At 39.9% G+C, this 17,184-nt stretch overlaps 1 protein-coding gene across 1 annotated transcript in view; it reads right to left on the bottom strand.

The window, feature by feature from the left end:
- The window catches only part of cdh4 (cadherin 4, type 1, R-cadherin (retinal)), a 302,027-nt gene that overhangs the window by 48,360 nt on the left and 236,483 nt on the right, over positions 1–17,184 (bottom strand). Inside the window, exon 8 of the mRNA XM_079844479.1 lies at positions 3,366–3,538. Within this exon, the coding sequence (XP_079700605.1) occupies positions 3,366–3,538 (173 nt within the window). The remainder of the gene's footprint in view (positions 1–3,365; positions 3,539–17,184) is intronic.

Below are 17,184 nucleotides of genomic sequence, written 5' to 3'. Positions count from 1 at the left end.
TACCGTCTTTATTAGTTCACATGTGTCAGCTGTGTGTAGTCATCATCCTTGTTTGTGTTCACTATTTAAGTTCTGTCTTTTCAGTCACTCCTTGTTCGCTCACCGTCAGTTAGTGTGTATTGCTGCCTGATTGTCTGTTTGCTAGAAATACTATTAAATCTGTCATTTTGGATTTATTCTCCTCATCTGTGTCTGCCTTCCTGCAACCACCGTGACAGTAACGCCACATTTATTTACCTCAGAAAAAACATTCAGTGACCACAAACTCGTTAGTCAGCTAGAAAACAGGAACTCTATAGAGGAGCATTTTGATAAATATACACTAACCTAAAGGATTATTAGGAACAGCATACTAATGCTGTGTTTGACCCCCTTTCGCCTTCAGAACTGCCTAAATTCTACGTGGCATTGATTCAACAAGGTGTTGAAAGCATTCTTTAGAAATGTTGGCCCATATTGATAGGATAGCATCTTGCAGTTGATGGAGATTTGTGGGATGCACATCCAGGGCACGAAGCTCCCGTTCCACCACATCCCAAAGATGCTCTATTGGGTTGAGATCTGGTGACTGTGGGGGCCATTTTAGTACAGTGAACTCATTGTCATGTTCAAGAAACCAATTTGAAATGATTCGAGCTTTGTGACATGGTGCATTATCCTGCTGGAAGTAGCCATCAGAGGATGGGTACATGGTGGTCATAAAGGGATGGACATGGTCAGAAACAATGCTCAGGTAGGCCGTGACATTTAGACGATGCCCAATTGGCACTAAGGGGCCTAAAGTGTGCTAAGAAAACATCCCCCACACCATTACACCACCACCACCAGCCTGCACAGTGGTAACAAGGCATGATGGATCCATGTTCTCATTCTGTTTACGCCTCAGACTCTACCATCTGAATGTCTCAACAGAAATCGAGACTCATCAGACCAGGCAACATTTTTCCAGTCTTCAACTGTCCAATTTTGGTGAGCTCGTGCAAATTGTAGCCTCTTTTTCCTATTTGTAGTGGAAATGAGTGGTACCCGGTCGGGTCTTCTGCTGTTGTAGCCCATCCGCCTCAAGGTTGTGCGTGTTGTGGCTTCACAAATGCTTTGCTGCATACATCGGTTGTAACGAGGGGTTATTTCAGTCAAAGTTGCTCTTCTATCAGCTTGAATCAGTCGGCCCATTCTCCTCTGACCTCTAGCATCAACAAGGCATTTTCGCCCACAGGACTGCCGCATACTGGATGTTTTCCCCTTTTCACACCATTCTTTGTAAACCCTAGAAATGGTTGTGCGTGAAAATCCCAGTAACTGAGCAGATTGTGAAATACTCAGACCGGCCCATCTGGCACCAACAACCATGCCACGCTCAAAATTGCTTAAATCACCTTTCTTTCCCATTCTGACATTCAGTTTGGAGTTCAGGAGATTTTCTTGACCAGGACCACACCCCTAAATGCATTGAAGCAACTGCCATGTGATTGGTTGATTAGATAATTGCATTAATGAGAAATTGAACAGGTGTTCCTAATAATCCTTTAGGTGAGTGTATGCACCGCATTACATATTCAATATAATTTTTAATGTTTTTCAATATTTAATGCAAATCTGTCAAGTTTTTATGACTGCCACCATTTTAATGTTTATATTTTAAAAACAGTACAAAAGTACAAATTGTAGAGTTATTATTATAACTTTGTTATAAAAAAAACATAATTGAGTATAATTTGTTTATATTTAAATCAGTTAATTTTAACCTTCAATATTACAGTAATGTAGTACCAACTGACACCCATGTATAGTTTACAGCATTAGTTTTTTTGAAAAACTAACAAGAATTTTTTTTACATGTACTGTATCTGATATATATCCACAATAATCGATATTGAATTGAATCGAAATATGAATCGAATTGAATCAAAAGCTTGTGAATGGAAATGGAATCGTGATATTTGTGTCAATACCATAGACTGTAAAAAAATATGGACGTAGTGTCTGTGTCACCCATAGGATTCTGAAGAGCAGTTTTGAAGCGTAAAGTATGGACGAGCTGGCCATTGCCATCTTGGCAGTGCGTCATCGCGTATCACTCCCGGATAACAGAAAATGGACAAAGAGGCAGGATGTGGGTGGAGCTGAGGTGAAGCGATGACTAACAGACAGCAGATAAACGGCTATACACCTGTCACTCAAAGTGGGCACACCCTTAATTATGCAGAACTTTAAGGCTTTATATAATGTAAACGAATGAGTTACAGTATAAAAAAATTCACCTCCTCACAGTTGTCATGAACGGCAAAATGATCCATATAGACCAAAACCATTATTTGTTATAAGGGTTTTAAACTAGGCTATAAACATGTTTTTTTTCTGTTGTAAAGTTGGCCATTTTAACATGGGGCTCAATGAGATTCTGCTCCCTTCTGGCCAGTCGATGAATTGCAGTTTAAGTCACTTCCGTATTGGCTTCAAGAGAAACCGCTTGGTCAATACCCAGCCCTTTGCCTTTGTTCACAGAACAAAGAAATGGTGAATGGTAAATTGACTGCATTTATATAGCGATTTCAACAGACCCATGGCCATCCAAAGCGCTTTACATATCGCCTCACATTCACCCATTCATACACCGACGGCGGTGTCAGCCATGCAAGGTGCCATCCAGCTCATCGGGAGCAACTGGGGTTAGGTGTCTTGCTCATGGACACCTCGACACTTGGTCAGGTGGAACCGGGGATTGAACCACCAACCTTCCAGTTTGTAGACAATCTACATGAACCCCTGGCCACTGCCGCCCCAAAGAAAGTCATACAGGTTTGTAATGACATAAGGATGCAATGTTTACAGCATTTACAGCATATTTAAACCACATACATTTTCATAGGGCATGGGTTTGTGTGTGATATTAGCCCAAAAAGCATGCAAGTCATTTTTGAAATACCTCTACCACAGTATGCTAGTATACAATGCTTCGGAACGCACTGATCCTTACCCAGCATACTACAGGACAGTATGTGAACAGAAATTAAGCCATGATATTTGCAGCATTTTCAGCATCCTAGTCACTGAAGCTGTAGCTGTTGTCCTGCTCTGATGGGGTGTTCTGGGAGGGCAGATATCTGCTCTTCAACTTGAAAAGGTCACAGACAGCTCAAAGGACAGGCTGATCATTAAGTTGATTCTAAAAGCTGTTTGTAATAGTGCAAGAGGGTCTCTTCAGAATGTTGTTCACAGGAGACTAGGGACCATCCACAACAAGTATGCTCAGACACACCACAGCTGAGAACTAATGATGTCAGAAGAACGTGGGCAAAAAACATTCTTGGAATGGCAAGGTGCACGTCACATTCTTGTACGTCAAAACCAGAGACGAGACTAACCTCTCTGTCGATGCCTGAAGCAATGGTGCTGATCTCTCCTGTGGCTCCGTTAATAGTAAACATGTTCGGAATGGGGATGTGTGGCGTCTGGCTCAGGATGCGATAGTGCACCAGCCCATTCGCCGTGGTGCTGTCGTCGGCATCAAAGGCTGTTACCTGCATTACAGAAGTGCCTGCAGAGGAAGAGAGGTAAACAAGCGTGAATCAAAACACTAACGCATGCATAATCGCTCAGTTTCTGTCACAAAGCAGCTGCGCTTGTTTGTCCGAGTCGCTGTAAAAACACACACTCACAAGCGGTGGCTATTTGATCAGTGATTCAAAAATTTCAAGCTGCTCCCGGTGTCAGAGCAATGTCCAAACGTCACATCTCATCCCGTCTTTCTCACCTAAGCTGTCTCATCTTCATCAGCCCTGATTCTGCTCTCCATGCAAAATCTGCTCGGTAATGAGGGTCCGTCTGCCTCTCTCACCTCCATCACATCCGTTATCACTAAGGCCTGTTATAGCTGAGCAGGCAGAGTTACACTCGAAACGAAATCACTAATATAAAAAGTTTGTTGAACTTATTATTATTTGAAAGTTTTTTTAAATAGCTTTTTTGTTATTTCCTATTTAAAAGACTTTTTGATGGTTTGTATTTTTGTCAACAATAAGGAAGACCAGACAAACAAAACACATTATGGACAACTTAACAAATTTACCTGTCAGCAAAAATATGCTAATTTAAAAGACTAGTAATATTACCAATAATATATTTATATTTACTTAAAGGGCATATTGAAGGTTACATTTTTTTCCAAATGAATATATAACCTTGTGTGAAAATAACATATGAAAAGGTAATGCAGGATTTAAAATGTTTTAAAAGGACATAAGAGCAAAAATTTAGTAGATGAAGTGGCCGTTTTGTTGGCTGATTGTAAAAACATCTTTTTTTCAACATCACGTCATATTACGTTACAAGAGGGAGTCGTTTGCTGGGCTCTGCGTTGGCTCAGTGCAGAATAGGTTGGTACTACATAGTACAGCTTATAAATAGTATTTATTTAAATTTTAAAGGTCCTATGGCATGAAATGATCATTTTATGAGGTTTTTTAACATTAATATGAGTTCCCCTAGCCTGTATATGGTCCCCAAGTGGCTAGAAGTTTTGATAGAAGTAAACCGAGTTCTGGGTGTCCTACTCTGCCTTTGAGAAAATGAAAGCTCAGACGAGCCGATCTGGAATCTTCCCTGTATGTCGTCATACAGGGAACGGTTACCTTCCCTTCCTTTACTTTGCCCGCCCAGAGAATTTGGAGAAAATGGATTCCTTTTTTTAGTCGCGACGTCAGCACAGGCTTTACAAACAGACTTTTACCATATGATTTCGACAGCACCGCCACAAACAGTGAGTAACAGTGTTCATTAATGCCTGATCTGTGATCAGTGATTTCTGATGTGTAGCTAATCATTCAAGTTCACACAGACTTTCTTTCTAAATCGTTTAATACTGTCAGTCCCGCCGCTGGCCCTGGCCGTCTTGATGCCCTAAGCGTAATGCATCAGTGAATCAAGCCAGTGACTAAAACTATCAACTTCACATCGTTTTTGTTAATAGCATGAAACAAATCTGTTATTTCAATTTTGATTAGACGCTAGATTAGCGATCAAAGAACACACTCTTTATAATGTTCGGATCTGTCAATCACACGTCGCGAGTGTATCTGCACACTTGCCCAAACTGCCGTTATAAGGAATGACGCAGTTGTGCTGCACAAAGCTCTTACTGTATTCATATCGATGTCGTCTTTGCTGTTAGTTGTGGTGAAAGCATTTTGAGAGAGAAAATGCGCTGCAATGACGAGATCACTGCATTCGCGCGATCAACAGAGAGACTGTCTGTGTACTCACTGCTCATCACTGCAGCCTTTCATGAGATGGGGGGAAAAAAATAATGCTATAATCAACACTTTGACGATTCGTTCATCTCGATGGCTGTAATGGTAAAAAAAAAACAGTAAAAATATTCGAGAGGGTTCCACATGTTACAAAGTTCGTAGAATAAGGAGGAAGAAGACAGGCTCGGCCTGACTGGGACTCGTGTTTATTCAGAACTCTCAGATATAAACAAAATAAACTCTTGCTCACAGCGCTCTCAACAACTGGGTACAATAAAACTTTCTCAGCAATCTTTCTCCAGCTCTAAGGTCTCTCTCTCTGGCAGCGCTTGCAGACCTCGCTAAACCACGCCCTCCGCCCTCTAAAACTCATTTCAAATGCAAAGATGTCAGCCATCACAACAGTGGGCGTTTACACTGAACTCTCACATCAGACACGCCCCTTGAAACAGAGCATTCAAGCCAGAGGGCTAATATCAGTATAGAAAAAATGCTTTTTATTTCTAAATTATGATATTTTTTGATGTAAAACCCATACTAACAATATAAGTACACCTCAGGAAACATTATAAAATAATAAAAACAATCCATGCCATGGGACCTTTAAATACTCTATATTTAATTATATACATTATATTTATATTAACTTTTTATTTACTTTAGTATTACATAGTACAACTTATATTTAATATTTATTTAAAATATTAAGTGTATATATATTTCGACTAAAACCACTATATACACCGATCAGGCATAACATTATGACCTAATATTGTGTTTGTCTTCCTTTTACTGCCTGACCCGTCGAGGCATGGACTCCACTAGACCCCTGACGGTGTGCTGTGGTATCTGGCACCAAGAGCAGATCCTTAAAGTCCTGTAAGTTGCGAGGTGGGGCGTACATGGATTGGACTTGTTTGTTCAGCACATCCCACAGAAGCTTGATTGGATTGAGATCTGGGGAATTTGGAGGCCAAGTCAACACCTCAAACTCTTTGTGCTCCTCAAACCATTCCTGAACCATTTTTGCCTTGTGGCAGTGCGCATTATCCAGCTGAAAGAGACCACAGCCACCAGGGAATACTGTTTCCATGAATGGGTGTACATGGTCTGCAACAATGCTTAGGTAGGTGGTACGTGTCAAAGAACATGGCAAGACCCAAGGTTTCTCAGCAGAACATTGCCCAAAGCATCACACTGCCTCCGTCGGCTTACCTTCTTCCCATAGTGCATCCTGGTGCATCCTAAGTGAAGCATATGCACGCGGCCATCCACAGTAGCTCGTCTGTTTGATCGGACCACACGGGCCTTTGCTCCCCACGTGCATCAATGAGCCTTGGCCGCCCATGACCCTGTCGGCGGTTCACCACTGTTCCTTTCTTGTTTTGGAGATGCTTTGACCCAACCGTCTAGCCACCACAATTTGGCCCTTGTCAAAGTCGCTCAAATCCTTACGCTTGCCCATTTTTCCAGGAGGACAAAATGTTCACTTGCTGCCTAAGATATCCCACCCACTAACAGGTGCTGTGATGAAGAGATAATCAGTGTTATTCACTTCACCTGTCACTAATGTTATGCCTGATCGGTGTATATACATATAAAATGAATCAATTATAAATTAAAGAGCACCTATCATGGAATTTTGAAATTTACCTTTCATGTAGTGTGTAACATAGATCTAAGTGAACAAAAACATGCTGCATAGTTTGAAATATGACAGTGCACCGTATATATAGTTATTTTCTTTCAAAAGTAAGAGTCAACTCTGAGTCATTTTTAAGAATCGTTAGAAGACCGAAGCTTTTTCTCTGACTAGATGACGTCAACTTGTCAAGTTATTTGAATGTGATACGCCCACTTATTGCTCCAAGACGCCAGTGAAAACTAGAAAACATCATGGCGACGAGACCCTGTGTTCTGAAGTGCTACTCAAAAGCAACTTTTTTCATCTGCCCAAGGATGAGCATTGAAGACTAAGTGGCTTGAAGACAAACCATACATCGTCGCGATTGAGTGTTTATTAGTCGTCAAATGTATGTTTCGCGATCTCAGGAAGCTTTTATAATGGACTTCTATTATGGCACATGGTATCTTCTTCGTCTGTCTGTACCATATATGGACTACATGTGCACAGAGCGCCCTCCGGCTGCCAGTATGAATTGAAAACAACACATAAGAGACTCAATCGCTCATGATTAGGCTATTTGCGCATTTTGAGGAAGTATTGAATAAAAAATACTCCTCTGTTTAGAAATTTGACACAGACATATGAGAATCTATCAATATGTCTCCTCATCTGCACCCTTTTGAACTAAAAGCCCTGAGGGATGTTGATTTGTCGCGAGTCTTCGTGAGGAGAATAGAGAATAGAATAGAGAATATAATATTTTTTTATGAATGAGATCAGCTGAGGCTCATATTACAATCAAACGGTACAGACGCGGTTTTCATATTCATAACTCCTGACACATATTAACAAATTACTGTCACTATAAGACTTTGATGGGCGTTCCGTCTCCGAAAATATCTGCACAGACTATACCAATCACAACTGACTGGGTCATCGGACCAATCACCGCAGATTAGCGTCATGTAAAGGCGGGGTTTTGAAAAGTGAATCACTAAAGGAATCATCTGAGAATCGCTGTCAAAACAGGTAAAGATAAATGCATATTATAAGAAAACTAAAGTCTTTTTTGTCATTGCATGCATGCAAAACTGTTGTTGGGGACTTCTAAAACAATATTTGGAACATTTTAAATGCCATGATATGTGCTCTTTAAGTTTAATATTTTTCTATATCTAATTTTACAAGGTAAACTTGAAATAAGTTATGTGAGTATGTATTTTATGTCATGAATATATGTTGTTGCCATAACACAACACACTGCATATACGTAATAAGATGTATTTTGTTAATATTTGTCTCTACTTTTTTTTTTTTAAATGTTTACAAATTTTTCATTATTTTGGGCATCATTATCAACTAAAATGTAATTTTCTAAGTTGCATGTTTAAAAACAGAAATCAACACTGTGAAAAATGTTTGCGTGAGTGTGAGGTGTCAGGTGTCAGGTGTCAGATGATGCGGGTGGGGGTCCGTCTGGCCTTTAGCCCCCAAAACATGTTTATCGATTTCTGAGAGCTTGTCTCACACCATCTCAAATGTGAGTGAGCAATTAGGGGCCTCCAAATAGAGAAACGGAGGATAAACCTCCTTGCGATGTGGGCAAAATGTCACCCTGTCATTCCACGTTAATGTAATTCTGTCGCTCCTGTGTTCCAGTCACTTCTGTCATTTAATATTAATGGCCACGGCGACCCAGAAAGCCGGTCCGAGGGGAGTGGCCGCATGTTTAGCCACGCGCGAGACCTCACGTGTTCGCAGGTTTCTCTGGCCCAGCTGTAATTGTGTGGAGATAGTGCCATCATTTTGTGACAACACACCTACGAGGGGATAATTGTGGCTGAGAGTTCCATTTCAAAGTTCATTAAGTTTCAGAGCAGAATCTGTCACTACGCCCCATGAGAAAGAGGAAAAGGAAGAAATGAGCGAAGGGAGAAGAAAAACAATTAAGCCCTCTTCTGATAGGGCTACATCAATTTTTGAACAACCAGAGAGTCAGCAAGCACATGAGAAGGGATGAAGACAAAAGAGTTGCATGTCAACTCTGTCGCCTTCAATTTTCAATGAGTGCCATTCTGTAACGGGATTAAATGTTCTTTATGTGTAAAAGTGAGAGAGATGACCATGCAAGAAACAGTTAACCCCTGGGCCTTTTCAATTGCTTTTTAATTTGAAAACTAATTCAATGCTGTAATTGCTTTTCGACTTAAACCACTGAAGCTCAAAATTCGTCCTTTCATTAGACGCATGCTGGTCGGGAGCCTCTCTCTTTCACAGGTATATAAGAAATTGGGGAGTCATTAGTTTTAACAAGTTTAACAAAACCAGGCTGAGAATTGAAACCGACCCTTGTAGCGCCAGCTCGGTTAAAAGCAACTTATCTTTTCCAATCTTTCCCCATTTCAAGGCTGTCTGATGCCAAAATAAGTATTCTTTTGAACACGAACAGGCAAAATCCATCTCGGTGCCACTCTGTTGCAATTTTCAATTGCTTACGGTACAGCTAGATCACAACGTGCTTACATTGAAAATACGACATAAAAAAGCTCTCTATACATGGCTGTCCATCCGAGACAAGCTGCTAGCCAGACTAAACCAGTCCTCCAAGCTGTTATCACTCCGTTTTCCACTGCAGATTACACTCAGCACTGTCTCACACCACCCTCACGGTGAGGCTTTCAAAGCAAATCTGTTTTGTCAGGGCCGTAGCCATATGGAGTCCTTTGAGGACTATGAAGAGGCAAATGACTTTTCCTGCTAAAAAGAGCCAGAGGCAGGCGCCTACTTTAAGTCCATTAAACTGATTGAAACATTCCTCTCTCCTCTCAGCGCTCGCTTTTCCTCTCTCTTCTCCTCTCCCGTGTGTGGACGTCAGGGCCTAATTAACCCCCATGGCCAGCTGTCTGAGGCTGAGCGTCGGGTAGCGTCCTATCGTCCACTGTTAGCAAATGTCCTTATCGGTTGTGTGAGCTGGAAGTGTGAAAACAAAATGTTCTAATCGTGCCGCTCTTTTGCTGTGGCTTGTTTTTCTCTGCAACAGACAGCAAAAATATCTCCCTGTCACTGGTTATTTAGGTGGGAGAAAAGAAAGGAAAGTAAACAAGGATTCATGTGACTAAAATACGAGGCAGGATCAACGTTGATTTTGGAGGCTAGTAAAATGCAAAACATCAGAGAATTGTTTTTAGATGGCAGGAAAAAAGAAAGAAAAGAAATAATTTCAACGGATAATTGGCTACAGCAGTTCCTCAAGCTCGCGAATATGAGTTTTCTAAACACTGTCATTGTGTGGTGCAGCTGACTTTTTGGCATGCAAATTTTGGTTAATTATTGTGAAAAGTACAGGAAAACTTTATATTTCTTTGAGAATGTGAGAATGGCAAATCAGCCTTAACTGCTTCATAGTTTGTTCATTGTTACTAAAATGAGATGATTACGTTTTATAACTATTTATAAGGACTACTTTATTTTGCTAGATGTATATTGTATTTCTCTCTGAATACACTGAACACATACAGTCATCTAGCCCATGTTGTGTACTGTTATTGTAATATTTCCATACATTGTGTCACAACACATTTTACTATCATACTCAAAAGTATTTTAGAGCAAATAGTTCAATGGAGACAAAATGTAGGACAGAACTTCTGCCTAAAAAGAATCTTGAAAGATAAATTCCAAAGAAAATTGGAAAACATGCACCAAATCCAAAGGATTTGTATTCAAACTTTAAAATAATTTATTTGAAATAAATAGGGGTTGCACAGCTACATATTTCTGCTAGTCGGTTATTGTCAAAATAATACCCAAATTACTCAAGTACTCGTGGTTTATGTTCCCGTAAAACAAACAACAACAACAACAAGTAAACAAGTGTTTATTAATTGACAACCCAATATTTGCAACAATTATGTCTCTTAAAAATTTTGTTAAAGACAAGCGCGTTGGATTGCGTGCTCGAGTATTCAATGTGCCAACAAGTGGTTTATTATGTAGTCGACTACCTGACTAGTCTATGCTAGCCTTAGTAATAAATAAATAAATAAAGACAAACATTAGTGCATGTCATTCAATTTTCTTTGGAATAAGTCTTTCAAAATAAGATCGGAAACATGAATTAATAAAGTTGACAGAATCAACTTCAAAACTGAAAATTGTTTTATGTAAGATTACCTCCAGGATCTGTAAGAGAACCACAATTTCTCACACATTTTTAACGAAAATAAAAGTGGAATTGACCTGACATGAAGAACAAAATAATACAACTTACTTTTCACTACACTTTTTGTTTGCCAATGCATCAGCAAAAGGCTGGATTCACACTAAACAGTTTAATTTGATCCAGGTCTGAATCACAGATGAATTGGATTAAACGTAAATTGGATCAGTCTTCTAAATGTGCAGTAATTGGGTGATTACTTGTGTTTAGGCAGCAAAGAACACAATTCAATTACTCTATGTGTCTACACCTCCAAATAGGTATTTCGTTGGCACTGAAATCAGTAATGTATCATTTAAAGTTGGATCCCTCTGTTGAATTGATCTGATAAGTTCACATACATCTGTGGCTTGTGATAAGGACACTTCCCTGCATGCTCCTCTTTGAACGTGGCCTGTAGTGCAGGGGCTGATGGAAAATCCGCTGTAATACTTCAGAGACACTCTGATATGAGCATCTGTTTGGTCTAAGCTTCCCTTGGTGAGTTAAACTGATAAACATGTTCCTTCAACGTTCACGTTTAAAATATACAAAACATCTGCTGTGATTAAATCCTTGTGATCGCAGAAGATCAACAGGCAATATTGGCATTGCCATTTTCAAGGCAATGAGATTAACCGCGGTCTCACGAGGGCCGAGAGCGGAGTTTAGCTTGAATTTGCGAGGACTTCATGTATTTAATTCACATAAAACATGGAGAATGTCAGCATGGACAGCAGAGGGATAATGGAACAGCCTGTAACGCGTCCGTTTTCTATGGATAATTTACAGTGCTTGTTTGGCGTGGAGCAGACCCACGCTCTACTGAAGGGAAACCAAAAATATTGTGCTGCTCTTTTTTTCTCTTTGTTTATAAATTCCCATGAGAATCAAGTTTTCTTTGAGGAGAGCTCAACAAAATAAAGACTAAAGTTTTGTCCTCAGAGGCAAGCTTTCTGGGCCAGAACATTACAAGAGTTGGACACAATCTGACTCACAGTCTATGCTTTCGCTGCTCAGCCAGTCGACTCTGATGCCTAACAAACCGAAGAGGTGGAGAATAAAGGAAGAATCTGAACCTGTGTTTGTTAGACACAACGGGAACACCGGTTCAAAGAGCACAGAGAAGCGTTCATAGAAAGGGGCATATTATAAGTTTGTGTTTACATAATATATGTGTGTGTACTGTGTATAATTATTATTTATAAATAAATACACACACATGCATGTATATATTTAAGAAAAATATGTTATATTTATATATAATATATTTATATATAGGATAAATTATCCTTCTATGCCATGGCATGGTGTTGCCCTCAGGCAACAAACTACCTTTTTGGACCTCACACCGCCCCTTTAACTTTTTTAAATATTTTTTTTAATATATAATACCACCTGACATGTCTGTTCAATGAAATTATGGGCTGAAGTGGGTGTGACTTTTTGTTTGGAGGTGGAGCAGTCCTTTCATGAAGCAAAGCCACATGGAACACAGTGTCCTCAATTGGTTAGATAAATATCACTTTTTAACATGTTTAAACTGAAATAAATTTATATAAAAAATATATGCATGTGCATCAGTATGTAAAGAAGTATGTTTGATTGTTTAAATATTTATTTTGTTTTTATTTATTTACTAAAACTGTGTTTTTTTGTTTGTTGCCTCAGGGCAACACTGTGCAGTTAGACCACTTTTGTTCAGGCAATATCATAGGACCATATGGTGCATTCAACTCCTCCTGGGAAGTTTGTTTTTACAAGTTCAGAAAACTCAAAGAATGTGCATTATTTGTATCATTTATGTTTTTAATTATTATTATTATTATTATTATTATTAACACCGATCAGGCATAACATTATGACCACCTCCCTAATATTGTGTTGGTCCCCTTTTGCTGCCAAAACAGCCCTGAGCCATTGAGTCATGGACTCCACTAGACCCCTGAAGGTGTGTTGTGGTATCTGGCACCAAGATGTTAGCAGCAGATCCTTTAAGTCCTGCAAGTTGTGAGGTGGGGCCTCCATGAATCAGACTTGTTTGTTCAGCACATCCCACAGATGCTCGATTGGATTGAGATATAGGGAATTTGGAGGCCAAGTCAACACCTCAAACTCATTGTGCTCCTCGAACCATTCCTGAAGCATTTTTGCTTTGTGTAAGTGTGAAAGAGTTAAAGAGGCCACAGCCACCAGGGAATACTGTTTCCATGAAAGGGTGTACATGGTCTCAACAATGCTTAGGTAGGTGGCAGTGATGCGCGGGTCAATGTATAAACAACCCGCACCCGACCGACGTTTTCAACTAACCCGCCCGCAACTCGGACCGCAAAAAAAAAGAAGAAAATATTGTACCAGACCCGCTTCCTGACCCGCATTTTTTAAAAGTAGTAAATGCTCATCGTAGCTCATTGGGCCATTGAGAAAATGTTTCAGGCCCTGACGTGGTGCGCTCAGAGGTGCAGCAGCGAGAGCAGGAAGTTCTTGCGGCGGCCCATCATTTTCCATTTCAGCTCCAGATGCATATTATTGATGAACGCGATGTTTATGTTTCGACCCGGCTTGAAGAATTCATCAGCCCACATTTGGAAAACATTTGGAAAAGTGTGAAAGCCCTTAGGAGCGCAAACTGTTATTTTTCTGAATGCTGTATGATATAGCCTAGTGTTAATACAGGCTTGATTTATTCATTTATTTCGTTTAATTTTCTTAACCATTAAGATGCTGCATGTGTTTATCCAGTCTAATCGAAGTGTGCGTCTCTCCCCCGACTTTCCCAACAAAAATCCCGCCCCCTCTCAGAAAATACATAAAACTGACTTTAAATGCGTTTAAAAGTAGCCTATTAAAATGGTACAATGGCATTGCTCAGTTCAACGTTTTGGGAAATCGGGCATTTTGTCCCGCGTCAGCATTTATTCAAAAGTTAATAACGCTCAACATTCAAAAGGTAAATAAGGATTTATTGACGATCCGACCGACCGTGACCCGAATATCATTAAAAATATTTTTGGATGACTCGTAACCGCGGGTAACCGCGGGTGGCCGCGGGCACCCGCTCATTTTGGATCAACCCGCGCATCACTGGTAGGTGGTGCTTGTCAAAGTAACATCCACATGGATGGCAGGACCCAAGGTTTCCCTGCAGAACATTGCCCAAAGCATTACACTGCCTCCGCCGGCTTGCCTTCTTCCCATAGTGCATCCTGGTGCCATATGTTCCCCAGGTAAGCCACACACACACACCCGGCCATCCACGTGATGTAAAAGAAAACGTGGTTCATCAGACCAGGCCACCTTCTTCCATTGCTCGATGGTCCAGTTCTGAAGCTCACGTGCCTCTGTTGGTGCTTTCGCCGGTGGACAGGGGTCAGCATGGGCACCCTGACGGGTCTCAATGAGCCTTAGCCGCCCATGACTCTGTTGCCGGTTCACCACTGTTCCTTCCTTGGAGCACTTTTGATAGAGACTGACCACTGCAGACCGGGAAAACCCCACAAGAGCTGCAGTTTTGGAGATGCTCTGACCCAGTCGTCAAGCCATCACATTTTGGCCCTTGTCAAACTCGCTCAAATCCATACGCTTGCCCATTTTTCCTGCTTCTAACACATCAATGTTAAGGAAAAAATGTTCACTTGCTGCCTAATATATCCCACCCACTAACAGGTGCCGTGATGAAGAGATCATCAGTGTTATTTCCTTCACCTTCAGGTCATAATGTTATGCCTGATTGGTGTATGATATAATACATGATGTGTTAGTTGTAATTAGTAGTAGTGTTTTTGTGTTGTTTGACATTTTTCAAAATAAAACTTTATCTAATGCACATATTGCTTGTTTTCCCTATTGAAAATCTATGTAGAATACCTTGGAGTTTTAGTACCCTTATGGCACATTGTAGCCCTGAGGCGACATTTTTTATGATGGATATATTATCAGGGACCCCCAAGCTCCCAAAAAATGGGGTGAAATATTTTTTTCCCCAAAAAATAAAAAGTCATACCATGGAGGGTTATATAAATATATAGGGGTGTAGCGATACACCAATGCCACGGTTTGGTTTTTGTATTATGTGACATAGTCCAGTGATGGTGTTTTTAGGGCGAGGCATGATTTCGGCCTCTGTGCTGGCAGTGGAAAATAGGCTAATGGGTGAAGATGGAAGAAGAAGACTGTACATTCGCGAGATGGACGTATGTGCATTACTTCCGAGTTTGTCAGAGATAAGGACAAGCAGAACATAATAGTCAAATGCAACATTTGCCTAAAACCGAAAGAACTATCGACGTCGCGATCGTCGGCCATCCTTTCTTGCTTTTGTCTTGAGCCTTCACTTTGCCAATTATATGCTATATTATTAGTAGCCTGGATAGCCCACATTCATTGTTGCATCATATCGCCTTCTGCTGGATGTAAAATGCTCTGTAGTACATTTTGTCATTTTAGAATGTTAAGTTCTACTTCTGTAGTTATTTTGGTAATACAGGAATAATGTAACATTTCAATTCTGAGACAGTAATATTGTAAGGTTTAATTACTTTAACAAATAATACTTTAATACTGTTACTTTAATAACAGTGACAAGTAACCTGTAATGTATTAGTTTGGAAGTAACTTGCACAACACTGTTCATGAGTAAACAAAAATGAAATAAATGCCTCCACTGTAGACTAGTCAGAAATACAGGTTTATCTACTCATTTTGCCATACATCTTAAATGTTCAATTAAGGTTAAGCAATTTAGGTTAAAAAGTATATTCATTTACATTTTTTTTTTTAAATGACAGATAATTTCGCTCAATAATACCCTAGTACTCGTCTGGGATCGCGCAGAGCCTCCGAAGCCCTTCGAAGCGCTTTGAAACCGCATTGATTTTGACCTTCAACATTTTGGTTGCCATGGAGGTCTATGATGGGGAGAAAAATCCTGGAATGTTTTCCTCAAAAAACGTAATTTCTTTTCGACTGAAAAAAGAAAGACATGAACATCTTGGATGAGATGGGGGTGAGTAAAATATCAGGAAATTTTCATGTTGAAGTGAACTAATCCTTTAACACTCATCTTTGATCACTAAAATGACATATTTAAAAAACAAAATTTTTCCCTGTGAAAAAAATTCTTAATGCCTTAGAATGGCTTCAATGTAACTCTACACCCTTGCTTCATTTAGTATTTGCGGACCCATGAATATGCAAATTAGCCCTGCCTGCACTAATTTACACCAAACAGAGACCTACTCAGTCAACTTTAAACGTAAACGCTGCACAAATGTATCACTCTCTTTACAACATCGGACACATAACGTAATTAAAATGGTTAGCCTTTTGCTTGACTTGACTACAAATTGTAGCTAATGTTACACAAACTATGTTCCTGTTCACCATTTTAGTCTGCCTTCTAAAAATCTTAGAAAAGCTTTGAACAGCTTAGAACGTCAGTGGAGAAATGCTATAGTTCATCATAACATCGTAACATACATCATACCTATAATAATCACCCGCTATATTGCTAATCATAAAACAGTTAGTTCCAGTCCTTGATCTTGATTGGCCAATAGCTGTTTTATTCACACTAACACACGGTTATGACCACTTCACCCATCGGTTCTATGTATCACTACGTAACACCCTTAGCAACATAAACATATGTTTGTTCTCATTTATATTGTTCATTGAAGCTTACTGTATTATGTAGAGTAGAGTATTGTGAGAGAGAGAGAGAGATCGAGTGAGAGAGAGATCGAGTGAGCGAGTGTATTACCTGCATTTAGATATAGCATTCTCCTTCAGCTATCACCAGACCAAGCTCAATCTTTTAAGATTGAACATGTATGCTCTGTATTTTTACTGCACAAGAGGCGTGATCAACTGGCATAGTTCAAATGACTCTGTACGAAATTGGATACCAATCAGAACACAAGAGGCGTGATCAATGGACATAGTTCATTTGAATGTACCCAATTGGATAGTCCTTCAACCAATCAGACCAATGATCCATCGCTTCTCTATTCGTCATTTTGTTAAACCCACCAATAGCGCCAGGTGGATAAGCCGGTCTGTGATATGTCCCCGCAAATTTGTAACAGAAGCAGGATAAAAATATGTAATAA

This window comes from Gobio gobio (genome assembly GCF_949357685.1).
Source record: "Gobio gobio genome assembly, chromosome: 19".
NCBI lineage: Eukaryota > Metazoa > Chordata > Actinopteri > Cypriniformes > Gobionidae > Gobio > Gobio gobio.
This window is presented reverse-complemented; position numbering and strand designations above follow the sequence as displayed.